The sequence below is a fragment of the Anolis sagrei genome, chromosome 3 (genome assembly GCF_037176765.1).
Source record: "Anolis sagrei isolate rAnoSag1 chromosome 3, rAnoSag1.mat, whole genome shotgun sequence".
In the NCBI taxonomy this organism is placed as follows: domain Eukaryota; kingdom Metazoa; phylum Chordata; class Lepidosauria; order Squamata; family Dactyloidae; genus Anolis; species Anolis sagrei.
This window is the reverse complement of record NC_090023.1, coordinates 180,692,913-180,720,778: the sequence shown is the minus strand read 5'-3', so window position 1 is coordinate 180,720,778 and position 27,866 is coordinate 180,692,913. Positions and strand designations below refer to the sequence as shown.

The window sequence follows — 27,866 nt, the reverse complement described above, 5'->3', positions numbered from 1 at the left end:
ATCACTGGTGGAGGTCAGAATGCTCTTTGATTGCAGGTGAACTATACATCCCAGTAACTACAACTCTCAAATGTCAAGGTCTATTTTCCCCCAAGTGTGCCTCAAGAGCGCCCCTGAGCAAAATCAACTATACTGCAAATGCTTACTTTGAGTAATGGGTTGAGCCACCCCTGATGTTAGGTTAGTTTTAAGCCCATCTTTTAATCTCTTTTGTTGTCCATTGACAGTCTGTTTTCTGTTCTTAATTTGAGAATAGTTGCAAAGTAACTGCTTTGGGAGGCAGTGACTGGACATTTGGACAACGTGGCCAGTCCAGCAAAGTTGCTGGTAGAGAACCACTGCTTCGATGCTGATGTTTTTTGCTTTTTCCAGAATGCTGATATCTGTGTTCCCAGGAGATTTGCAACATTTTTCAGAGGCAACATTGATAAAATCTTTCCAGAAGTCAACGGTACAAAATAGTTTGTCAGGGCTTCTTCAAGTACCTTCCAACAGATGAGGATCTCCCAAGCAAAAATTCAAAAAAAGGAGGAAAGCAATATATGGAAAGAAAATGCCCGTAAGTCTTGTGCTGCGGGAGTTTGCCTTTCCCAAGTCTTCTAATATTTGATAGCTTTAGTATACTCAAGCAGTGAAGTTTTGTCTCTTTTGTAGGAAGTCTATACTTCTTTCATTCTATTATTTTACTATTCATATTGTCAGTATGAAAGATTCATTGCACATAACACATCTTCATTTATGTTTTGCAACCATTTTTTTTCATACTTGGTTTCATGATTCATTCATATTTTCTTGGTAAATAACAGCTTATGTTAAAGGCAGCCCACAACATTGAAAAAGTAATGGGATTGTTATATATCAGATAGAACACACAGCCAACAGGACAAGAGGGGTATTTGTGAGATATTTACCCTTCTCTGTCAAAGAGCGCTGATGCTACAACAAACCACAAAACCCCAGAAATCGATAGGATTGAGCTATGTCAGCAAAAGTGGTGTCAAAGTGCTATAATTCTGTAGTGTGGCTGGTCTGTATGACTGCTTTATTTCTCTGCTAGACTCTCTGCAGGACTGGTTGTTTCTCATTCTCTTCTTGTAAATATTAATTAATCTGCTTGTGGTTATTCTAGTTTCTTACATATTTCCCAACAAATTAAAGGGCCCTGGTTATGGCATTATCTTACCTGCACCAGGCATATAGTGATTTCATAATCTAATTAAATCAAGAAATAGTTTTCTTAGATCTACAGAGACACTAGCTGGAACGCCTCAGGAAGCAAGAGTTCAAAAGTGGCAGGCTCAAACCCAGCACCTCAATCCGTGGGTGATACCAGATGAGAGACTCCCCACTGGGCACACAGAAGACTGGGCGACTTGGAAGGCGCTGAACAGACAGCGCTCTGGCACCACGAGATGCAGAGTCAAACTTAAGTAATGGGGCTACAAAGTTGAATCCACGACATGCGAGTGTGGAGAAGAGCAAACCACAGACCACCTGCTGCAATGCAACCTGAGCCCTGCTATATGCACAATGGAGGACCTTCTTGCGGCAACACCCGAGGCACTACAAGTGGCCAGATACTGGTCAAAGGACATTTAATCAACTACCAAGTTTGCAAAATTTGTGTTTTTTTATCTGTTTGTTTTGTTCTGTTAGAAATGTAATACAATGGTCTGGTTGCAAATGACACAATAAATAAATAAATAATCTAATTTATTTCTGTAATCTACAACTGATGAAATATGGACTATTTTCATAATTTAAAACTCAAATGTTTTAAGATTACAACTTTTGTGGGTCATTTTCTCACACATTTTTCTGGGAACACAGGTGTATTTTATAGTGTGTGTACACACACAGACAGTGGAACCTCTACTTTAGAGCATCCCAACTTAAGAGCTTTTGGAGTTAAGAGCTGTTGTTTGGCGAGGGTTTTGCTTTGACATAAGAGCAGTGTTTTGAGTAAAGAGTTAGCGTGACAGGGAACACTAGTGTGATAGGGAGCACTAGTGCAAGAGTATAAGGCTTTAGGGCTTCAAGGGAGCAGCCTTTGTGCCGGATCTATTTATTTTATTTTATTTCAAATATTTCTACCCCATCCTTCTCTACCCCCGAAGGGAGACTCGGTGCGACTTACAGTCGGCAACAATTCAATGCCCCACATATACAACAAATAAACAACAGTTACACCGTAAGTTAAAACATTAAAATTAGATTAAAAACCATTTAAGATAGTACAAATTGAATTAGTTGGCATGTCAAGTCCGCGTTATTTCATAAGATTTGTACACACAATGTGATATTAAGTTATGTAAGTCTTGCAAGTGTCTCTATGTCTCCATCACGGGCACTGCTTCTCCCCCAAATAGGCTGGATTTGGTTCCCCAAAGGGTCCTGAGGCTCTTTCCCCAAAGGGGGTGGCAGCAGCCAAAGGAGGCCTTGCAGCTCTCCTGTGGGTGACGTTGTACCTACGGGGTTTTCTTTCACTGGCAGCCAAGGGGAAGCCCATAGTTGCAAAATTATTTTCCCAAATATTAGTCACACACACACACCAAAAGGGGAAGAAGTGTGACCATTATGTGGCAAAATAAGGTAGTCAAGAAGAAAGGTGTGTCTAAGATCCGATTTGACTGAAGTCAGTGCAATGGGATTCAATTAACACTTGAAGAATGACTCTGGCCAATGCAAATGAACAACTGACAGGTAAACCATAATAAACCAATAATAACCAAGAATAATTTGTTTTACACATTTTATGACATCTTCAGGAAATTGGTAGATTTATAGTATATTTTTAATCTGGACTCATTGTAATTCTGTTTGTTTGTTTAAAGTCCATGATTGATGACTAAAAGGCAGTATAATTTAATGAAAGATGATCACCCTGTCATTCATCCCTCCTTTCCAACTGTCATGCTATTTCATGGTCAGACTTATTCCATTTTCTTTCTTGCCTCTTACTTAAGGGACGCCTCTTCCACCTGTTCAAGTGCAAGTGGAGTGAGTAATAAAATTTCACCATCATCTCCTTCCAATCTGGACTGTCCTATAATATTTTTACTGACACAACAATAAACACTTCTTGGCTGCTTTTCATACACTCTATGATTTTTTTACAGAATGACCTAGTGCATATTCTATATGTCTGACTTTATGATCTGGGCAATCAGGAAACAAAATGTATGGTGTTTGCTGACTTTGCTCCACAGATGTCAATGTCGTACTACAAATTTTTCCCAGAACCTTTTGTGATCATTTGCTTTGTGGCTGTCTGAAAATCTGAACATTTTGCTAATTTTTCTTTTTAAGCTAAACAGACCTTGAACTAAATCAGTCACGTTGCTAATATGGTACAATGGCCACTTTTTATACTTAATGTTCTGCATGACCTAAAGAAGCTAATTATTTAAATTAAAAGATAATGTTCGTAATGGAGCATATGAGAAACTAAAAGGCTTATGCAGACAATTAAACTCCAAAGTAAAGTCCAAGATTTCTGATAACCTTATAAGTACAGAGTACCTCTGCCTTTCTTATTTCCAAAGCAAAATAGAAAAGAACAGGTCGCTTACGTCTAACTGTAGTTTTTGAGCGGCCATCTCTGCCCTCGTATAATATTTGTGTCTTCTCAGATAATCCATTCAGAATGTTCTAGAGTTGACAGAAACCTCACTTTCTCCTGCCTACCATGCTTATCCTAGCCCTCCAAAATACTATCCCTTCAGATTTGAAGTTTACTATGAAATCAATAAGAACTTGAAAGAGTTAGGTAAGTTGGGTTCGTGTGAGGACAGAGAAGACCACCTGAAGAATCACTGTTACTCTTGTACCTGGAGTGCTTGGACCACTTTTCCAAAAGTCTATCAGTGTGGAATCACCTGTTGTAGATGAGCTCTTGTGACTAGATTTCACATGAGCCAACTTGCCTTGCTTTCCTTTTGATATCAATGACTTATCCTTCTCTACTAGAACGGAGGTGGTGGATGGGACAAAGAAGTGATATAACTTTTGAAACTGATTGAATTTTTGGTACTGAAGCTGCAGATTAGGATACTGAGTTGGAAGAAACTGACTCCACTGATACTGACGCTGCTTCATTTTACATGGCTTCAAGTGCAATATGGAGGCAGGCTATTTGGCTGAAGGTATCCCCTTGTACAAACCTTGTACAAACCTTAGATCTTCAGGAGAGGCACTTCTCTTGGTCCCACCTCCATGCCAAGCTCAGTTAGTGGGAACAAGAGAGTGGGCCTTCTTGGTGGCGTCCCCTCGACTCTGGAACTTCCCACCCAGGGAAACCAGAATGGCCACCTGCTTGCTGTCCTGGCAGCAGGCTAAAACCTTTTTAGCCCGAAAAAAACTACAACAACCCAGTGATTCCGGCCATGAAAGCCTTCGACAAAACATTTAAACCTTTTTATTCAGACTTTTAAAGAAGGCTTTTAAAGAAGAAAGTTTTTAAAGATCAATTTAGGGCAGTGGTTTTCAACTGTAGGTCCCCAGGTGTTTTGGCCTACAACTCCCTGAAATCCCAGCCAGTTTACTAGCTGTTAGAATTTCTGGGAGTTGAAGGCCAAAACATCTGGAGACCCACAGGTTGATAACCACTGATTTAGGGGGCGCTGTGGTTTTTAACTTTGAATATGTTTTAATGGTTTATAATTGATTTGCCCATCTGTGGTCAGAGTTCCAATAAATTGGAGATTAATATTCTACACTATGAATTTTTTTCCTGGGTTATAAACCTCATGCCCTTCCTAATTGATTCTATCCTAAAACATGGGAAAAGTTTATTAAACTGCAAAAACCCTCTTTGTGGGAGGGACATCGTGCTATAGGGTGATAGTTTCTCAATGAATATTTCATCATGGAGTCTCAACCAATTCAATATACGCACTACACCACTAAACAGGAAATAACACTTTCAAACTAGGAAGGTATTTTCTTTAACATTAAAATGTTTATAAAAACTTTTAAAATCCCCCAAAATCTGTGGATAAGTGAAACATTTGGAAATTTGGTGGACTAACAGTGGTAAATGTGTTCTACAATTGTAGCAAGTTTAACCCCAATATCTAGGGGAAAAGAAGCCCCAGAAGCCCACCGTCCAGGTGCCAAATTACTATAACAAAAATGTAATGAATTATAGTAACTGATTTTTCACTAACAATATCTTAGGAACACTTTAGAAACAAGGCTCTAGTGCCCCCATTTTGTAATGATTTTTGAAACATTTTTATCAATGACACAGATTTTATTGTAAACTCCTTTACAAGACTGCTAGCATGAACGATGACTAAGAAATAACAACTTAATAAATGACAATCAAATCATACAGTGACCAGCTCTACAGAGCAACACAACACTGTTTTGAAAGTTTATATATTAATGATTCACTACATGTAACTAATAACACAAAGGATGATAAAAAATAACAAATATGATTGCTAAGAATAACCATATTTTCAGACCCCATGTTTTTCTGATCTTATTAATTATAATTTCCTAGGATGGATTTCCCAAAAAGAAGGAGGGAGTGTCAGTATAACAATAAAAAAGCTGATACAAGGTTAACCTCTGGTTTGTAAGTTGATACACATGGGTATTGTGTAGTACTGTGTTTTTGATATCTTGGTTATACACTGAGTTCCCTATTTCTCCTTGTCCTACAATGATGACCTTGGCATATAAAAGTATCTTGAGAAGTTTCTGCATCAGAAAAAAAACTCCATTTGAAGATTTGAAGAGTAGAGTGAATGTTTTATGCTATTAATTCTTAATGCCATTTACATTCTTAATTATAATGCCTTCACACATTCAAATTGTAATTATTTGCTTTTGTATTTATTTGATTTTTTGGAATGAGGAAAGCCAAAAAAGAGGAAAGTAAAAAAAAATCAAAGGCCTTTAAGGTTGTTTTGTAATTGCATTTGAAATTTAGAAGCTCTTTTAGAGATACATACAATTTGCTCTAGCTACAATAGATGAAAATAATGCATTTCTTTTCTGACCTCAAGTTAGATTACTTTTATAATTTATCTGGAGAAATCACTTTGACATGCAGGGTCAATCCAGAAAAAGAATACATTAATGGGGATTTCATGGACATGTGCGAACACAATACGATGCATTCTAATGAACTATAAAAATCCCAGTGAAAAGGAAGGTATATTTCAACCTTTGCAAAAATCAAACTCTGAACTGTTAGCAAGTCAATTTTTAACACATACCATTAACAGCATTTACTAGACAGAATAGAGAATTTAATTCAGCTTTGTAGGCAATATAGTGGAGATGGACAAAGTTATGAATGATCAAGTAAGTAGTACAAAGTTATAAAAATGCAACAATAAGAAGCAGAATAAGTTGATAGAATAGAGGTTTTGTAAGCAATGATCTAAAGTAAGAAGCATAATATCACCTTTTGGGACTCATTCAAATTTCCCTGCAATATCCATTTTGGGAAAACATCAGACTGACACTTTCAAAAAAAAATCTGAGCACTGACACTCTTTAGAAAATAAAATGGAAAAGGTGATCTTGAAAAATACATACAAAAGAGAAGGCCATAAAATGTGGTTACATGAATAGATGCATATACATTTGGATTGCCAGAGATCTTTTGTTACAAGTGTTTAGAATTTGCCGAGCGAAATTCAAGGTGCAGGTTATGACCTATAAAGCCCCAAACGGTTTGGGCCCCACTTATCTTTGTGATCAGATCTCCTTCTATGAATTGGCGCAAACTCATTTTTCTGGGGAAGCCCTCCTTTTGCTTCCACCACAAGTATGGTTGGTGGGGACAAGAGGGAGGGCTTTCTCCGCGCCCCCCCCCCCCCCCGCCTCTGGAACACCCTTCCAGAGGCTGTGTAAGCCACGTCGAGTCCTTCAGGAGATGTTAGAGGGGTATAAATAAAGTTAATAATAACAATAATAATAAAATAATAATAATAACAAGACAGGCCCCTCCCCTCCTTTCTTAAGAGCTTGAAGACCTGGTGGTTTCAACAAGCCTTTGAGAATGACCAGTTCTAGCCCAGTCCCAAACATTGTTGAATATGGCTTTATTCTTCCTACCTATTACCCCTGTCATTCCTCTATTAGGCCCTGGAAATGAACAGCCACAGACCCGTACCTGCTATTGCTGTTAGCCTGTTATAGCACTGTACTTAATTCCTGGTCCCCTCATATTTTGAGTTTGCACTAGCCTTGGCCCGGTCTTTTAATTGCTCTGAACAGGCAGGATTATTTTTAATATATATGTGTAATTGTGATAATGTTATGTTTATGTTGTTTTGTTAATTTTGTTATGCTGTTTACTCTGTATGTTTTGGAGATGTTGCTTGGAAACCACCCTGAGTCCCCCTCGGGGAGATAGAGTAGTATATAAATATTGTTGTTGTTGTTGTTGTTATTATTATTATTATTATTATTATTATTATTATTATTATAGAAGCTTGTCTCTTATGCAGACTGTGCAACATGCAAAAAAATCCCATATTTTGGGGTGTGTGAATGATAAAATGAAGAAGTACCTTGTACATATAACCCAATTTGAGATGAAGTTTACCTTGCATTTATATTTATAATCAATGTTGATTAAAGCATCGCAAAGAACCAAATGCACTTGGAGAATATGGACACTAATTTAACTTTGCCAAGAAATGTAGGTCAATTTCATATATCTGAAAGCAATACTTTTACTTGCTATTCAGATAAAATATATTCTTGTTAATAGCTACTTCCAACAGTCAACCTTGTGCATCATGAATTCTGAATATCCCTTATTGCTGTTCTGAAAACCTGGCAATCCCTCCCACATAAGATATGTGCCAGAGGTGTCTGGTTAAAATTCTCACGTTGAACAATAAAATATCATATCTTCATTGCAATGAGCATATGAAATAATTTTGGCCTCTGAAAGAGGATCTAATAGAGTGAATGAGAATGAAAATCACCCTCCTGTAGTAAAATTGGGTAGTTTTATCACCACTTATTGGAAACATTTCTTATCAAGACGACATGACAACGTACATCATACTATTTACAGCTTATTTGCCTTTTATAGATTAAAACCACTCAACAAAGGAGAAAGAAATAAGTCATGCTTATAATCTTGTGCAGAGTACAATAATCCCTTATGTATATAAAGCCTGTGAAACTCTGTCTTCTTAGATTAAAAAAGGCACCACACCATGTCATTATGAGTATTTGTAGCCACTGGTTTCCGAGCTCTTTATCTTCATCAGGATATTATTTTCTATAGCTCACAAGTAGGTATTAGTGCTGTTTCACACTATGCACAAGTAGGTCACCAATGTATAAGGAATGAGTGTGCAATGTGCTTGATACATGCCATTGTTACATTTTACACTTCACATTGCTGCCTCTGCATTTAAAAGACATTTAAAATGGACTGCCTGAAGTGTTCCTTAAAGGCAGAGAGAATATTGCAAGCATATTGGCTATAAATCACCAATGGAGAAACATTATACTGTAAAAGCAGTTCCAACATAGTCATTTCTCTTGGAAAGCTGGAGACTCGTGAGATTAGAAATTGAAATTCTACTGCCATGTGTACAAGCAGTTGATCTGTAAGTGTGGCTCGTAAAACTATGGGTTTATACAGACTTAAAGTGAAATATATATGTTGCCACTTTAGTAAACAATTTTGCTGAGTGTTTATTTCAATCTTTGGAGGATTTTAAAGGATTTGCCAATATGTTTGTGAAACAAAGCTCTGATGCTACAGTAAATGTGTATTTTCGAAGAAATTATATTTATTAGTACTCTACATGTTAAAGATAAACACATTGGTGCTCAGGCATGTAGCCAGGGGGGGGGGGCTTGAGGGGCTTCAGCCCCCCCCCCCCCAAATTCTCATGGTGGTTTGCGAAAAGGCCTTACTGGTGCATTATTTAAATTGTTATGTTTATTCATATCATGATCTGATCACCATACTCAATATATCCCATATGCATGGGGGTATTGGGGCAATGATACAAAAATTTTGCTAGGGTAGACCCTCTTTCTCTCAGACTCAGCCCCCCCCCCCCCAAAAACTCAGCCCCCCCAAAACCCCCCCTGAAAAAAACTCAGCCCCCCCCCCCCCGAATCGAAATCCTGGCTACGGGCCTGTTGGTGCTATAAACAATCTATTAATTCGTACAAGCATTGGACACTGTAGAGGAAAGTTATGGATTTTTCTACATATTGCTAAAATCCCATTGGTTCTCTGTTTAATGAAACAGATTAGCAGATTAGACCATCAGAGAGAGAAGCAAAAAGTTAATTCTTACCCTTATTCTCACAGTGACCGAAGCAAGTCCTGGAGGCATTGTTCCCCCAATATCGAAGGCCTCCACCAAAAATGTGAAAGTTGCATCTGCATCAGGAAATGACTCAAAATCCAAGGACTTTAAAAGTGACAGTTCCCCTGTAAATCTGTTCAGTTTAAAAAACTGACGTGCTTCTGGAGTTCGTATTCCATAAGTGATATTAGATCCAAGGTCAGTATCTTTAGCCTAGAAGAAATGAACAACAAGGGTTTGGCTTATAAGAAAAATATTGTATACATGTGTCATAAAAACATAGAAAGTCTAAATTTATTATATCTGGGGTTTACAGTTTTACAATCCCTCTCTGCCGAAGAGGGCTGGTGCCTCACTAAATTACAAATCCAGGATTCTACTGCCCTGACCCACGTCAATTAATGTTGTGTCAAATTGCATTAATTCTATAGTGTGGATCCACCTCCAAAGTCAATACTCATTGTCATTTTGTCCCCCACTCACCCATTCTTATGTAGTATGGGGATTTCAAATCACCTCTTGGACTGGAAGGATTTTTTTCTTGTCATATCATACTTAGCTGTCAGACACTTTTTTCATCAACTCCATACTATATAATTTTGGAAACTTTGGGATGATTTTATGATTTCACTAAATTGATTAATCGCCATCCATATACTACCAATGGCAGGGGATCTTAACTGGAGCTGCATACAGGGAGCGTACCACTCCTCTGTTGTGCCAGCTCCACTGGCTGCCAATTAGCTTCCGGGCACAATTCAAAGTGCTGGTTTTAACCTTTAAAGTCCTTAATGGTTCTGGCCCAGATTACCTGTCCGAATGTATCTCCTGCTATGAACCATCACGAAGCTTAAGATCATCAGGAGAGGCCCTGCTCTCGATCCCACCACTCTCGCAAATGCGGTTGGTGGGGACGAGAGACAGGGCCTTCTCAGCAGGGGCACCCCATCTGTGGAACTCTCTCCCTAAGGATATCAGGTTGGCCACCTCCCTCCTTTCCTTTAGAAGACAACTGAAGACCTGGCTCTGGGACCAGGCATTCAATTAGAGGCCAGCAGCAATAGGAAAAGGAAATTTGGATTTTGCGATATGGATTCTCCCAGCTCGGCTTAGTTTTACTGGCATGTTAATCTATTAATTTATTGTTAAATGTTACGGATGATGTAGTATAATGTTTTAAAATGATTTTATTGTAAATTGTAATTTTTATTGTAATTATGCTGTTAGCATCCTCTGATGCTCATGTGAGGCCGCGCTGAGTCCCCTTTGTGGGGAGAAGGGCGAGATATAAATATATGAAATAAATAAATAAAATAAATTGGGTTTACTCAAGGGAATGTCTTTCCATAGGTCCCTAAATGGCTCCGGCCCAATTTAACTGTCTAAACGTATCTCCCCCATGAACCATCATGGAGATTAAGATCCTCCGGGGAAGCCCTGCTTTTTGTCCTGCCATTGTCACAGGCATGATTGGTGGGGATGAGAGACAGGGCCTTCTTGGTGATTGCTCCCCGGCTATGGAACTCCATTCCTGGTCAGATCAGGTTGGCCCCCTCTCTTCTGTCCTTTAGAAGGATGGTAAAAACTTGGCTGTGGGACCAAGCTTTCAGGACAGGGCAATAAAGCAGCAATAGGAAAGATTACCAGGCCAATTAGATTTGACGCAGATGACTAGGACAGTTTTAAATGGTGTATTTTAATATTTTGATAAATGTTTTCAATGTTTAGATATGTGTATATGAATTTGTGTCCCGGCATTGGATATTTGCCATAAATATGCTGTGCCCCACCCTGAGTCCCCTTCGGGGTGAGAAAGGCGGAATATAAATGTTTTAAATAAATAAATAGGCTGCTGCATGGTCATAAAGTTGTGATCTTATTTCACCAACTCCTGTGTATGGTATTACCATTTGGGTGGAAGGGCAATGACATCCACTTTGTCTGAAATCTGAGGATCTTGGTTAGAAAAGAGGAAAACCGTAAAACTCATTTAAGAACAAGAGTAAATGTTTAGAGCAGTTACCATGGATGCAAAATAAAAGGTAGTTATCTTTTCCATTCCTTTCTTTGGTTTGTATTAGTCATTACCTAGACTAGGAAGTTTATGTGTTTACATATTCAATCCTCTCTTTACCCCCAGGGTTCCTCCTCTCTATTTTCAATTATGTATGCATTTCTTGTAAGTTCATTAATTCCTCCAGCTCCATCAGGCCCTACCGAAATCCCTAATTACTTCTCTCCATACTTGAGAGCTATTGCAGTTCATATGTTAAAGGTCTCCTACAGTTCCTTCTTTTTTATACCTTGGCATAAAAAAAAGTATAAAAAAGAAGGAACTGTGGAAAGGAAAACATCATGCACTGGTTTATTTGCAAACAACTTGTTATGCAAAAGCTTAAAAATTCAAGCAGAAATGGATCTGCTTCCACATTTCAAAGGAGAAAGCAAGTCAGCAAGTATGTTTCATCACATACTAGAATAGTATTTATCTTTTAAAAAATCTCATGCCTTTCTGAATATACACAGATGTTATCATGATTCATAGGTATTCCCTTGCTGCAAACTACAAAGTTTTGCTTTACCGTCATGAAAGTAAATACGCTAAAATAGGTTGCTGAGCTAAGAAATCTTTACAGGCCAATTTAATTCATTGGTTCCAGAAGCAATATGTTAGAGTCTAGATGTTATAGATTGTAAAAGTTACTAAGGTTATTAGAGAGTAATAATTTAGCAATTTGTTTTGAAAATACAATGTGGGAATGTGGGGAGGGAAGGATATTGAATAGTGGCTCAAGATATCTTAACCTAGACCCTAATTATCAGTTTAATTTGATAAGAAAATTTAGGGCCCACCTACACAGGCTAAATGAGTCAGGGTGAAAGAAAGGATTCCTTGGGAATGAGTATACATGATACTTGGGGTCCATTTGCCTTAACACAACCTTGCCAAACAGTAAAGGAAATTATGGGATGCTCTGGAACTTCCCTGAACTTCCAGAATTTGTCTGCATTTTGTGCCAGTGTTAACAGTTGGACCACTTCCTATTCATACAGCCATCCTACTTTCTCCGGGCTTGGGAAGCCTGGGTCCTGGAGGTGGCACTTATATTTCACCTATCGGTCTGGCCTTTGTAGAAACCCCCGGGCACAAAACTGGTGATGGTCATTGTCCAACACCTGTAGAGATACCATCCAGAGCAATAAAGAGATCAAAGAAGTGTTGGGGGGGACGGACAATTCTTCCTTTCTCCCCTCCTCAAGCTTGTGTTGCTTCATTATTCTGGCTACCATTAGTATCATTGCCATTTTCATGTCCTGTAGGGCCAGACTGAAAGGTAAAGGTGTGGGCCTACAGCACCAAACTGCTTCTGACACCCTTGGGATATGTGGATATCATTTAGTTGCCAGGCTAGCACAGTGCAGTACAGTAAGGACACTTGCTATTATTTATTTATTTATTTACAACATTTCTACTCCACTCTTCTCAGCCCCTGAGGGGGGACACAGAGGGGCTAACTTTGGCAACAATTCGATGCCACAGTATCTCTATAGATCAGACGCTGACCATTGGCCTTATCAGACAGGGCAATTTTAGCATACTAAGATGCTTCCACCCTGTTTTGGGGACAGAGCCCCATTCCAGCCATCAAAATACATTGTGTGACTTCTGGTGGAAGCTCTGCCCTCACCCAGGATGGGCGTGCTTGTGTTGAGCTGGCACCAATAGAGCCAGCAAAGGTCCTCGCGAGGAGAGAGACACTTCCCATATGTGATGGGGAAAAAGTTACTGTGAGGGAGTGGTGGATGATGTGACAGATTCACCCCACTGCCCCCTTTGACCAGTGGCTTCACCTAGCCTTTGTGATGAGGTTGCATGTGGACTTCAGCAGTGCGTAGATGGTCCCTTTTTTGTACAGACTTCTATCTATTGAAAACATGAAATATAAATTGTAGAAGTGCATAGCAAGATGCTTGTAACACTTCATTGAAATGTCAGGAGAGAATGCCTCTAGAACATGGCCATATAGCCCGAAAAAACCTACAGCAACCCAGTGATTATGGCCATGAAAGCCTTCAACAATACATCTTCATTGATTTCTTTCTTGGATGGAAGAAGGCATCATTTCATCTATTTTGTCCTTACTTTTTGAGAATGCAAGCATTTCTGCATAGTATTTCAATAGTGGGTATACTTTGAAACTTCAGAAGAGGAAAATGCATATCTGCATTAAAAATATCGATGTTCTGTTCAGAAAAAATGTGTTTTGGGTTAGAAAACATGCATTTTGTAAAAAAATGTACTGATACCTAAAGACGCCGGAATTTGCATATATGTATCAACTGTAGAAAGTTGAGCAAAGACATTTAAATAGAAGTAATCCACATAAATATATCCATTTGTACAGAAAAAAAGGATTATCTGTGAAAAAAACCCTACAAAAAGCAACTCCCTACTTTTGCACAATAATCAGTTTATTTTTAACAAAGTATACATTTTCCATCCAAAAATATACCCTATGTTCAAGACTGTAGAATCTTGTGCAAATGATATCTACCCAACAAAGGACCCAAATCTCTTAATGGTGGTCTCTTTTTCCTTGACAAGGGTGTCTTCATGCCCCCATTTCTTTATTGATCAAGGCTGTACACATGCATGAGTATTCTTCCATTCTTCACTGTACTATTACAATTAATATATTTGTAAATGATGTAGTCAAATATATGAGATCAGGTTTTACATTGCAAAATCTATTATTCCACTGGAATTATTATGTCCGTGGAACTCAGGCCTCTCTTACCTCTAAACGTAGGAAGACTGTGCCTGGGAACAGGTTTTCAGGAATGGTCACTGTATAAGAAGCATTAGTAAACACTGGGCTGTTGTCATCTATATCCAGAACTTTGATACCCAGAGTTAATGTTGTACGACGAGCATCCACAGCTCCATCTGTTGCTTCAACAATGAGTTCGTAATAGTCCTTTTTTTCTCTATTTAACTTTACTGATGTATAAATGCTGCCATTAGAGGTTATACGAAAAAGATGGTTGAGATTTGCCAAACTGTACCGGACTTGGCCATTTACTCCAGCATCAGGATCAGTAGCCTAAAAGAAAAAAAATGTATTTCATTAAAAGCAAGCAACATGCAGTGTAAGGAGATGCATTTCAGGTCATTACACGAAATTGTTTTTTTAATTATCTAATCTAGAGCTCTATGATTTGGAAAAGCCTGGACATTCAAAATTATTACATATGCATCCATGAAAAAAATTCATATTCCAATGTTTTTTGCACACCCCAAGCAGACATAATCCTGTAAAAATATGTTGGCCTGCTATTACTTCATTTAAGAAACTAAAGTTCATGGCAACAATCTTAAAGTCAGGTAGGATCTATCTATCTATCTATCTATCTATCTATCTATCTATCTATCTATCAGGGTATCAGGGTTTTAAATTTCAACTTGTTCCTGAAAATAGTAGCTAGCTAACTCATCAGCTCTGTCCAATTCTATAAATCTCCTGCTTTCTAGAAGTTTCTGGATTAACTATGCAGAGAAGGAAGCTCTCAGAAGACTAGATTTAGTCCCCCATTACCATGGATCTAAGGATTCTAACATCCATAATTTGCAAACATCTATATAAATGCACCTGGATTGTGGCGCAGCTGGCTGAGTGTCAGCTGCGTTAAGATCACTCTGACCAAAAGGTCATGAGTTCGAAGCCAGCCCGGGTTGGAGTGGGTTTCCAACCAATTGTGTAGCCTGTTGTTGACCTTTGCAACGCGAAAGACAGTTGCATCTGTCAAGTAGGAAAATAAGGTACCACCTTAAAAGTGTGGGGAGGCTAAATTAACTAATTTATGAAGCCATAAAAAAAGACTCCAGCAAAAGCATGCAGGGAATGCGGAAGTACTTCATCAGTGTCGCAAATGGACGATGAAAGTGACAACTTCCCTGGTGGCCAGAAAAAGTTAAATAGCCTCTGTCGATGTCTGTATATGTTGTATGTCAAAATTGGCATTGAATGTTTGCCATATATGTGTACACTGTAATTCGCCCTGAGTCCCCTGCGGGGTGAGAAGGGCAGAATATAAAAGCTGCAAATAAATAAATAAATAAATAAATAAATAACAATGCAACGTTTGTTTGTGGGATTAACATAACTCAAAAACCACTGGACAAATTGACACCAAATTTGGACAGGATATGCCTAAAAACCCAATGAGTGACCATCACTCAAAAAAATGATTTTGTCATTTGGGAGTTGTAGTTGCTGGGATTTATAGTTCACCTACAATCAAAGAGCATTCTGCACTTTATTAATGATAGAATTGAACCAAACTTGGCACACAGGACTTCCAAGACCAACAGAAAATAGTAGAAGGGTTTGGTGGGCATTGACCTTGACTTTTGGGTTATAGTCTACCTACACCCAGAGAGCACTGTGGACTCAAACAATGATAGATCTGGACCAACTTGGCATGAATACTCCATATGCCGAAATATGAACACAGATGGAGTTTGGGGGAAATAGACATTGACATTTGGGAGTTGCAGTTGCTGGGATTTATAGTTCACCTACAATCAAAGAGCATTCTGAATCCTACCAACGATAGAATTGAACCAAACTTTCCACACAGAACCCCCATGACCAACAGAAAATACTGTGTTTTCTGATGGTCTTTGGCGACCCCTCTAACACCCCTTTATGACCTCCGCAGGGGTCCCAATCCCCAGGTTGAGAAATGGTGCCTTAAGACCATCCAGTCCAACTCCCTTCACCAGGGCAAGAAAACATAAAGAACCATCCAGTCATAGGTATAGATAGATAGATATAATTCACACACACACGACAGATATAGTATCATAGATTTGAAAGGGACCCCTAAAGAAGGACAATTATATGTTGCATGTTCCAGAGTAGGCAAACCAGACAATCTCTATATCAACACTGACAAAGAAACAAGAAATACTGTTTACCCACAAGCATAAAGAAATTACATATATTAGAAACCAACACGTTCTCATTACTTTATTTTCCAGATCACCAGACTGGGCCACAGCAACGCGTGGCAGGGGACGGCTAGTATTTTATAAATTCCAAAAGCAAACCTTGATTTTGCCATTCCATTTAAGTGACACCATTTTACGACACCACTGTATATAATAAGACACGAGTATTCACAGATTTTGGTATCCATGGGGGACCCTGGAACCAAACTTCAGTGGATACCAAGGATCCATTATGTAGGCTCATACTTTCTTCTGACTATTGCTGGTTACAATTTTGGGTTATGAGTTTCTAGGGTGAATAAGAGACATGTCACTCTTCCTCCAGTCACATTCTGTAGTCACTTCCTTCAACCACTTGCTGATCTGCCATCCAAGTTTCCTTCATGATTTCAAGCTATGCTTGGAAAACTAAGAGGGGAACAGGATTTGAAAGATAAAGGGAGAACATTCAAAATATCAGCACATCTAAGGTGGTATCACCCATTTTCTTAACTTTAATTAAATCAAGGCATAGCAACTTTGGCCATGTAAGTGAAATGAAGTGTACTTCCATCTGTGCACATTTATAAAAGAGTCTCCAGATGACCCCACAAGATAATATAACACAAAAGTCCTTGGTTATCAGCACTACTGTCAGGAAGTTTCCCAAGACATTTAATATCCTGCCATGGTGCTCAGTGTGAGGCATGATAATGAAACCATTTATCTTCATGGAATCAATTAAAAGTTAATTAAAATTGTTAATAAAAATTCACACACTTGTTTCCCTTTTGTACTACATCAACACAATAAACATTAATGACTTCAGCTTTCTCCTTCTCTCATGGTAAACATATCCTTACAAACAACATCTTACTATGGGGGCAACATATATCTTACTCCTTTGCCACTACTTCTCCAGCAGAAGTGGCAAGTATGTTTAGTGGAAATAGGCTGCTTTCTTGAGATGAAAGCACTGATACAATGGTGATAAATATTACATACTTTTTGAACCTAAGATACCCCAACACAAAAATCCCTTATCTGGAAGTTATACAGTGCTTGTTTCTTGAATATCTCACATTTTTTCATATGACTATGAATCAAGGGGGCTGTGCGACATTAACTACCAGTATATGTGTCTCCTAACAAATTTGTGAACATCCTGAGGCTCCTCTGTGATGACATGATGGCAACAGCCTTGGACAGCAATGGCTCCCAAAGTGACCCATTTAAGGTGGAATCAGGTGTCAAACAGGGATGTGTTATCACCCGAACCTTATTTTCCATCTTCATCGCTGCAATACTTCATCTTGTTGATGGGAAGCTTCCCACCAGAGTGTAAATCATCTATTTGACAGATGGCAAGCTATTTAACCTCAGGAGACTGAAAGACAAAACCAAGGTTACAACAACATCTGTCATAGAACTCCAATATGCTGATGACAACATCGTCTGTGCACATTCAGAAGAAGACATACTAGCCACTCTAAACACCTTTGCGGAAGCATACGAGAAGCTAAGCCTGCCATTGAACATCAAGGAAACCAAAGTGCTCTTCCAGCAGTCACAAGCTAATCCCTCTGCAATGGCAGAAATACAGCTTAATAGTGTAATATTAGAAAATGTTGACCATTTCCGCTATCTTGGCAGCCGCCTCTCCACAAAAGTCAACATTGACACTGAAATACAACACCCCCTGAGCTCTGTAAGTGCAGCATTTTTCCAAATGAAGCACAGAGTGTTTGAGGACCGGGACATCCATAGGGATACCAAGGTGCTTGTTTATAAAGCTATTGTCCTCCCAACTCTGCTATATGCTTGTGAGACATGGACTATCTACAGATGTCACATGCAACTCCTGGAACAATTCTATCAGCATTGCCTCTGAAAAATTCTGCAAATCTCTTGGGAAGATAAGCAGACAAATCTCACCATGCTGGAAGAAGCAAAGATCACCAGCATTAAAGCGGAGGTCCTCTGCCATCAACTCTGTTGGACCAGCCATGTTGTCCGGATGCCTGACCACCATCTCCCAAAGCAGTTACTCCGAACTCAAGAATGGAAAACAGAATGTTGAAGGACAGGAAAAGAGATTTAAAGATCGGCTCAAAGTCAATCTTAAAAACTCTGGCATTGACACTGAGAACTGGGAAGCCCTGGCCCTTGAGCGCTCCAGCTGGAGGTCAGCTGTGACAAGGAGTGCTGTAGAATTTGAAGAGGCATGAATGGAGGGCAAAAGAGAGAAACATGCCAAGAGCAAGGCGTGTCAAGCCAACCCTGACAGGGACCACTTTCCACCATCTATATTAATGGTATCACTCTACAAAAATGTAAGACAGCTAGTTCTAGTTCTTGCTTACTTGGATAATGTTTGCTCTGATGTGAGAAGAAGGTATCATCAGTGAATTGTCATGGCAGCTATGAATTACAGCCATCATAAAATGTCCCTTCACAGCCCCCTTGGGATAATATGTAGAGATTTGTGGTTAGCGATTATGTATCTTGCACCAAGATTGAGAGGCTGGTCAGCAAGATAGGGAGGAAATAGTAGGTTACAACTTTAAAATGCAGATCAAAACAAGAAATTGTCATAGTAGGGAAAAGGCAGATGCCAGTTAAACTTGCAAAAACAATTCTGCCTGGTCGACTAAATCCCCAGAATGATGCCAAAACAATCATGGATTCATCCAGGTAGAGGATGATTGTGTTGCTCACAGTTGCCCAAAGATATGGAGAGAGAATTGTTATCTGCTACAATTTTGTGGGGCTAAGATTTGTGTATATCTCAACACCATAAAATATTTAATAAAAATAAAGATCTTAATGAGACATTAACAAACTTTAAAATAAGGAGAAAATAATTTGCTCTAGCTTTAGGTTTCTACATTGGGGGAGGGTTTGCACCATGTGGTCTGAAAGGATCCCTGTAGTTCTGTGAAAAATAGATCCAGAGGAGGGCAACTAAAATGATCAAGGGTCTGGAGAACAAGCCCTATGAGGAGCGGCTTAAGGAGCTGGGCATGTTTAACCTGAAGAAGAGAAGGCTGAGAGGAGATATGATAGCCATGTATAAATATGTGAGAGGAAGCCACAGGGAGGAGGGAGCAAGCTTGTTTTCTGCTTCCCTGGAGACTAGGACGCGAAACAATGGCTTCAAACTACAAGAAAGGAGATTCCATCTTAACACGAGGAAGAACTTCCTGACTGTGAGAGCCATTCAGCAGTGGAACTCTCTGCCCCGGAGTGTGGTGGAGGCTCCTTCTTTGGAAGCCTTTAAACAGAGGCTGGATGGCCATCTGTCAGGGGTGATTTGAATGCAATATTCCTGCTTCTTGGCAGGGGGTTGGACTAGATAGCCCATGAGGTCTCTTCCAACTCTTTGATTCTATGATTCTATGTTGGAGGAAAGTTCTGAGAGTGCCTTGGACTGCGAGAAGATTCAACCAGTCCGTCCTCCAGGAAATAAAGCCCGACTGCTCATTGGAGGGAAGGATACTAGAGACAAAGTTGAAGTATTTTGGCCACATCATGAGGAGACAGCAAAGCCTAGAGAAGACAATTATGCTGAGGAAAGTGGAAGGTAAAAGGAAGAGGGGCCGACCAAGGGCAAGATGGATGGATGGCATCCTTGAAGTGACTGGACTGACCTTGAAGGAGCTGGGGGTGGTGACGGCCAACAGGGAGCTCTGGCGTGGGCTGGTCCATGAGGTCACGAAGAGTCGGAGACGACTGAACGAATGAACAACAACAACAATGACATTCTATACTGATCAAATCCAGTTGAACTCTTCCATTTGTAAAACAGAGTTGAGGTTAAATTTATCAGACATACTGACCCAATTGCCACTTCTCTGTTGTAGAAAAATGCTACATCTCAAATATTGTTGGTAGTACAGAAATTATATATTAATGGCAGCTCAGTTGATAAAAAAGAGCTATTTATCCACATAGCCTTTGTGGAGGAAAAGAGGAAAAGCATTTATGGTGATCCCCAACTACAGAGAGTACGAACAACATGTCCATAAACTATATTTACTTGAGTCTAATGTATATCTTTTTTGGCTAAATTACATTAGTGTTGAGTATTACAGTAATCTAAATGCTGAGCCAAGGCAAAAAGGGAAGCTGCTTCAGGAGTGCTATGAGGCTTGGAAACATAGAAAAAGACAAGCAAAAGACACGGAGGAGGAAGCTACTTGCTTCAAAAACGTTTTCTACCTCCCTACCCCAAGGTTAGATTGCTACTGAAGGTTTAGGTGAAGCTGAAAGGAGGACTTTGGAGGCCTCTGGAGAGGAGAGGAGGTTGCGGCAGCAGCTGTTGCCGAGCCCATCCTCACAATGTGATTTTTCCAATTTCATGTGAAATATAACCTATAACAACTGGTATTCATTCATGGTCTCCCTTTCAGATATTAACTAATGCTGACCTTGCTTTGTTTCCAAGATCACATAGGGCTTATCTCATCACACTATACTTCGTTCCACTTTAAAACCTCCTCCAGAATTCTGGGGCTTGTAGTTTAGAAGAGCCCAAGACTTCTTTGGCTGAGAATGGTAAAAGCCACTCTCCCCAAACTACAAAACCCAGATTTCTGCAGAATTAAAAGTGGGCACATACTCTAATTCCTATTTTTAGTATTATTGGCTTTGTAGTATTTAATCCCCATAATTGCTGCAAGTAAATCAGAAGCGCTTTCCATGTGATTTGCCTGTGGTTCCCTCTTGCAGCTCTAAGTAGATTTGGGCACTATCCTAGTGTTGCCCTCCTAGGGTACATTTACTCTGCAGAATTAATGTAATTTTACACTACTTATAATTGTCATAGAATCATAGAATCAGGCATGTAGCCGGGGGGGGGGGGGGGGGGGGGGGGGTCGGGGGGCTTCAGCCCCCCCCCCCCAAAATTCTCATGGTGGTTTGTGAAAAGGCCTTACTGGTGCATTATTTAAACTGTTATGTTTATTCATATCATGATCTGATCACCATACTCAATCTATCCCATATGCATGGGGGTATTGGGGTAATGATACAAAAGGTTTGCTAGGCTAGACCCTCTTTCACTCAGACTCAGCCCCCCCCCCCGAAACTCAGCCCCCCCGAAACCCCCCTGAAAATTTTTTAGCCCCCCCCCCCCCCCCCGAAATGAAATCCTGGCTACGGGCCTGCATAGAATCATAGAGTTGGAAGAGACCTCATGGGTCATCCAGTCCAACCCCCTGCCATGAAGCAGGATGTTGGACTGGATACTCATGGCTCAGTACTATGTAAACCTGGGAGTTGTAGTTTGTTGAGACACCAGCAGAAAGGGTTAAATAAAGAGCTTGAAGAAATATAACTCCCATATATGCATCCAAGGAAGTTGAGGTGGGAGAAACAAGAGAGGCTCCTTGAAGGAAGAGATACCAATTTCTCTGGTTTTCTATTCCATCGCTGGAAACTTTGGTGGTCTAACACTTTTGTTTTTAAAGAAGGAGTTCAAAACATGCAGCAACTGTAACATGAATGGCTTTTTGGCCAGATCACAAAGAGTGTAATTGCACATCAGTTTTTTTAAAAAGGAATATTTGATGGCAAATATTTCTTTTTTGAAAACTGAAGTGTGCATTAGATTTGATGGCACATTAGACTCTATGGTACATGCACAATGCCATGGTTTTTAATTGTTTTAATTGTTTTATAATGTTTAAGCATTGAATTTTTGCTACTGTAAACCGCTTTGAGTCGCCCAAGGGCTGAGAAAAACGGTATATAAATGGAGTAAATAAATAAATAAGAAATAAATACACTTTGCTAGCTTGAATAAGACAGACAATTCAAAGTTCAGCATATTTTAAAGTACTTATACACACAAAGAAGTGTTTTTCTTTATCAGGGAAACACACTCATCTATGTTCCCATTGTAATATTTGTAAATCATTAATTTCATGTTCTGCAGAGTTTTTCCCCAGTTCCTCAAATGATTTGCTAGTGAAGATGCCTGCCTTGATATTTCATCAATTGAATGATGTCCACTTTAACATTTGCAGGAACACACAGTAATATCAAGCAGTTTTTCTTCTGTTTGCTCAGTTATCCTCAAAAGTAGGAGATACATGTCAGAATTTGATGTCACACAAATGGCATCAATAATAGGCTTAATCTGTCTAAACAGGAAAATCCAATGTGTGCGATCAGACAGTTTGCTTTTAAACAAGCCACAAGAAAGCAATTAAACAGAAGTTAATTTGATTGCAACAATACCCATTACAACAATAACGTTTTTTTTTTAAAAAAATTAAGCTGACCAATTAAGTTGTGCTAACGTGCTATTCTTGCAGAATTGTCTCAAAACTAATTACTCTTTTGAAAATATGTATTGGAAATATTATTGTGGTTGGCCTTTTTAGTTTAAGAAATAGAGCTTGATTATATTTTTTTCATAAAAAGTCCATATGGTGTATGAAAACTTGTTGAAAATCCATGATGTTGGGACTCCACATAACTATATGGATGCATGTTCTCAAGAATAAGATTTTTTAAGGTGTTAAGTAAAAAAATCTTTGCTTCTGGCCAGCCCAAGATATGTTGCTCCATGAAGCAAAGGACAAGATGGACATCTCTTACTTAGTGGCTGATGGCAGAAACTGAGATTCTGTGGGCACATCTACACTTTTTTTTTCGTGTCAGAAGCAGTCGCTTCTGGTGTGAGAGAATTGGACATCTGCAAGGACATTGCCCAGGGGACGTCTGGATGATTTTTTTTATTTTTTATCATCCTTGTGGGAGGCTTCTCTCAGGTCCCCGCATGAGGAGCTGGAGCTGATAGATGGAACTCATCCGCCTCTCCCTGGATTCGAACCTGTGACCTGTCGGTCTTCAGTCCTGCTGGCACAGGGGTTTAAACTACTGCGCCACCGGGGGCTCCACATCTACACTGACCACTTAGGTCAGTTTGAAATCTGTTTTGAAGAATTAAGTTTTGATCTGCGGATGACTACACTGTAAACTCTGGATCATGTCTGAGGCCTGAATTGTGATTATACACATACTGTACAGAAGCTGGCCTCCAACTGGTTCCAGAATTTGCAGTATTCACTGCTTTCTAGCCACGGAAAATGAAGGGTTTTTTCAACTTCCCCATCAATACCATTTGTGTTGCCCCATCTATAGTGTTGCCCCTATGACACACTTTCTCCCATTCTAAACTGAAATCCTTATCCCACTGTTTCATTTTCTTGCCCCCCTCATTTACATATTTTCTACTCCTACCTCACCCAGAGGTTTATCATTTTATCTTGTTCATTTGGCCTGCCCACCCTGTTTGATTTTATATTGTGTGAATTTGCTTTATTATTTCATTTGGTATTGTAATTTATTTTCTGATTTTTTTTTTGTATTATGTATTTTTCTGTATTGTATTGTATTTTTAAAATGGCTTGGCCTCCTTTAGCCACCTTGAGTCCTCATTGGAGAGATGATGGCGGGGTATAAATAAAGATTATTATTATTATTATTATTATTATTATTATTATTATTATTATCCAGAATGTGAGGCATCACCGGGCATCCATATTGCAATTTCCCAGGTTTCGGCGGTGACCAGGGGAGCATTCGCACAGTTAAAACTTGTGTGCCAGCTGCACCTGTACCTTGGGAAGTCTGACTTGGTCACGGTAGTCCACGCTCTGGTTACATCCCGTATAGACTACAACATTCTCTATGTGGGGTTGCCTTTGAAGACTGCTCGGAAGCTTCAAATGGTCCAACGTTTGGCAGCCAGGTTGCTAACAGGAGCAGCACTCAGGGAGCATACTACTCCTCTGTTGCGCCAGCTCCACTGGCTGCCAGCTTGCTACCGGGCACAAATCAAAGTGCTGGCGTTAGCTTATAAAGCCCTAAACGGTTCTGGCCCTACTTACCTCTCCGAACGCATCTCCTCCTATGAACTAACTAGGACACTAAGATCATCTGGGGAGGCCCTGCTCTCTGTCTCGCCTGCATCACAGGCGCGCTTGGCGGGGACGAGAGACAGGGCCTTATCAGTGGTGGCCCCTCAGCTGTGGAACGCCCTGCCTGCAGATATCAGATCGGCCCCCTCCCTGCTGGCGTTCTGGAGGAAAGTGAAGACCTGGCTGTTCGAACAAGCATTTGATTAAACAGTGTAATTGAACATAGGAATGGAATAATGGATGATGAGACTGGATTCTGATTTTACTGTTGAGGCGCTAATGATTGTTATTCTACTGTTAATGAATTATGTTACAATTGTTTTTAATTGCCCTATACTTGTCTCGTGATGTTTTGTATCGATGTTGTTCACCGCTTTGAGTCGCCTGCGGGCTGAGAATAGCGGTATATAAATAAAGTAAGTAAATAAATAAATAAATAAATTGCAATCTATGGAGTTGATTTTGCTGGGCAATGTGGTTTGTACTGGAGCACAATGATGTGCATTAACAGCTTTCTTTCAACACAGACCTACTATCTTCTAATAGAAGGGAACGGTCTGAGAAATCATGAGTAAACACTAGAGTATTGTTTCTGTTTTCATCAGCACCTGCGTCTTAGTGCCTAATGCAAGGATTTGTTGCTGTTGTTCATTCGTTCAGTCGTTTCCGACTTTTTGTGACCTCATGGACCAGCCCACACCAGAGCTCCCTGTCGGCCATCACATCCCCCAGCTCCTTCAGAGTGAAGCCAGTCACTTCAAGGATGCCATCCATCCATCTTGCCCTTGGTCGGCCCCTCTTCCTTTTTCCTTCCTTTTTCCCCAGCATAATTGTCTTCTCTAAACTTTCCTGTCTCCTCATGATGTGGCCAAAGTACTTCAACTTTGTCTCTAATATCCTTCCCTCCAATGAACATTCAGTCTTTATTTCCTGAAGTATGGAGTCCACACTTCAGATAATGCAAGGATTGTCAGTTGTATTAGTCACTGATGCAACTATCCATCATTATGGTATCTTACTTATCTTTAAAAGCAAACATTATTTATAGAACTTACTTCTATGAAATATGGTTATATATAAGACTTATGTAAGTATGTAAGACTTACTATTATGCAATAGTAATATGCCTTTCACCTTAAGAACAGACAAGCATTCCGAGCTCTGAGGATTACCTGGGAAGGAATCCCACTGGAGCATTGCAGCACACCCAAATCCCTGGGAATCACTCTGGACCGTGCTCTTACCTACAAGAAGCACTGCCTGAACATCAAGCAAAAAGTGGGTGCTAGAAACAATATCATACGAAAGCTGACTGGCACAACATGGGGATCACAGCCAGACACAGTGAAGACATGTGCCCTTGCGCTGTGCTACTCTGCTGCTGAGTATGCATGCCCAGTGTGGAACACATCTCACCATACTAAAAAAGTGGATGTGGCTCTTAATGAGACATGCCGCATTATCATGGGGTGTCTGCGCCCTACACCACTGGAGAAATTACACTGCTTAGCCGGTATTGCACCACCTGACATCCGCCGGGAAGTAGCAGCCAATAGTGAAAGGACCAAGGCAGAGACATCTCCAGCTCATCCCCTGTTTGGGTATCACCCAGCACGTCAATGACTTAAATCTAGAAATAGTTTTCTAAGATCTACAGAGACACTCGCTGGAACACCTCAGCAAGCGAGAGTCCAAAAGTGGCAGGCTCAAACCCAGAACCTCAACCAATGGCTGAAACCAAATGAGAGACTCCCCCCTGGGCACACAGAGGACTGGGTGACCTGGAAGGCACTGAACAGACTGCGCTCTGGCACCATAAGATGCAGAGCCAACCTCAAGAAATGGGGCTACAAAGTGGAATCCACGACTTGCGAGTGTGGAGAGGAGCAAACCACTGACCACCTGCTGCAATGCAATCTGAGCCCTGCCACATGTACAATGGAGGACCTTCTTGCAGCAACACCAGAAGCATTCCAAGTGGCCAGATACTGGTCAAAGGACATTTAATCAACTACTAAACTCGCAAATTTTGTATTTTGTCTGTTTGTTTCCTTTGTTCTGTTAGAAATGTAATATAATTGACTGGTTGCCCTGACACGACAAATAAATATAAATAAATACTATTATGCAATTAAGCAATGTATTGCAACACCCGAATATCAAATACTTACGGGACCAATCAATGTGAAGAAGGCATATATTATAGAATTATTGGAATGTCTTTTTTAAATAAATACTTGATGTAAAATACTTATTATTTATAATAGTTACTACTATGAAATATGGTAATATATCACTTACTACTATGAAATGTACTATAATAGCTAATTACCAAATACTTAGGGGACTTTTAAATGTGAAAAGCGCACAGATATAGAATTAGAGGTATGTCTTTATTTAATAAATGTACATTAAACATCTGAAAGCATTGCTCTTATCCATTCCTGACCACTGCCTTTTCTTTAAAAACAAAAAAGCATCCACTAAGCATACACAGGAATACTCAAAACCTGATGTGCAGAAACAAACATTAACAGTATGGGTTCCATAAATCTGCAAATGCTGTGCAAATTGCCATGTGGTTGTGTACATATTTGCAGTCAATATGGACAGATTGCAGAGGCTCTTGGCCACAATGCTTGCAGATTAATATTGTTCAGCTGATATTTGTTTATGGAATTATCAAATGGACATATAGAAGGTGGGTTTGTTTATATTCAGCACTGATTCGATGCACTTTAGAATGAAACTGCTCACGAATATGAAACAGTTTTCCCCTATTTTGTTTCAAAAGAAAAACTTAAATGATTCCCTCATCCTCTCATCTTTTCTGCTTTCCATCAGCACCTGACTCACATTGGCAATGGCTACAAAAAGAAAGAGGATGATAATATGCATTGTTGGGGATGCATTGTAATTATTCTCTATCAGGGCTGCAACAAACTGTAAAATTACAACTGCAAAACTACAGAGAGGAAACAACCTGGGACATCTAATCACCTCTCAACAAAAGATTGCCCAGGCACTGCCAGGCCATCAAATGCTAATCAAGGTGGTCAGTTGAAACATTCACACCTAGCTCCAGCAGACAAGAGTCCTTTGTCTCACCCTCGTCATTCCACAGATATATAAACCCTTTTTCCTAGTTCCAACAGACCTCACTACCTCTGAAGATGCTTACCATAGATGCAGGTGAAACGTCGGGAGAGAATGCCTCTAGAACATGGCCATATAGCCTGAAAAAACCTACAACAATGCAACAAACAAGTTGCTTTGAAGTGTCTCGTGTATCTGCTACTGCTCAATCTATGTGACCATCCTTCTTTGCACACTACAGAACACATTTTCTTGGATAGAGGTGAGATGTATAAAGTTCTCAGAATATGAAAAACCAAATAACAGCAATGCACAAGGCTAAAATGATATTATCTTCTCCTAAACAAAGAAAGATTGCTCCCATTCCCTAGTGGTACCTTGTAGGCCTGTAGGTTTCGTTTCGTTAATTCGTTATTTCGTATTAAAATCGTTTTTTTTTCATATCCGAAGCGATATCAAAACAATATTTTTAAACCCGGAAGGGTTTAAAAATATCGAAGCAGCAGCCCCATGTATTTTACGAGCTGAAGCTCC

The 27,866-nt window shown here is 39.7% G+C and overlaps 1 protein-coding gene across 6 annotated transcripts in view; it reads right to left on the bottom strand.

Moving 5' to 3' along the window:
- The window catches only part of PCDH15 (protocadherin related 15), a 1,134,710-nt gene that overhangs the window by 192,478 nt on the left and 914,366 nt on the right, over nt 1-27,866 (bottom strand). For all 6 annotated transcript variants that reach the window (XM_067465706.1, XM_067465711.1, XM_067465710.1 and 3 more), the window contains 2 exons: nt 14,111-14,416; nt 9,300-9,524 (listed from right to left, as the gene is read on the bottom strand). In XM_067465706.1, coding sequence (XP_067321807.1) covers nt 9,300-9,524; nt 14,111-14,416 — 531 coding nt within the window. The remainder of the gene's footprint in view (nt 1-9,299; nt 9,525-14,110; nt 14,417-27,866) is intronic.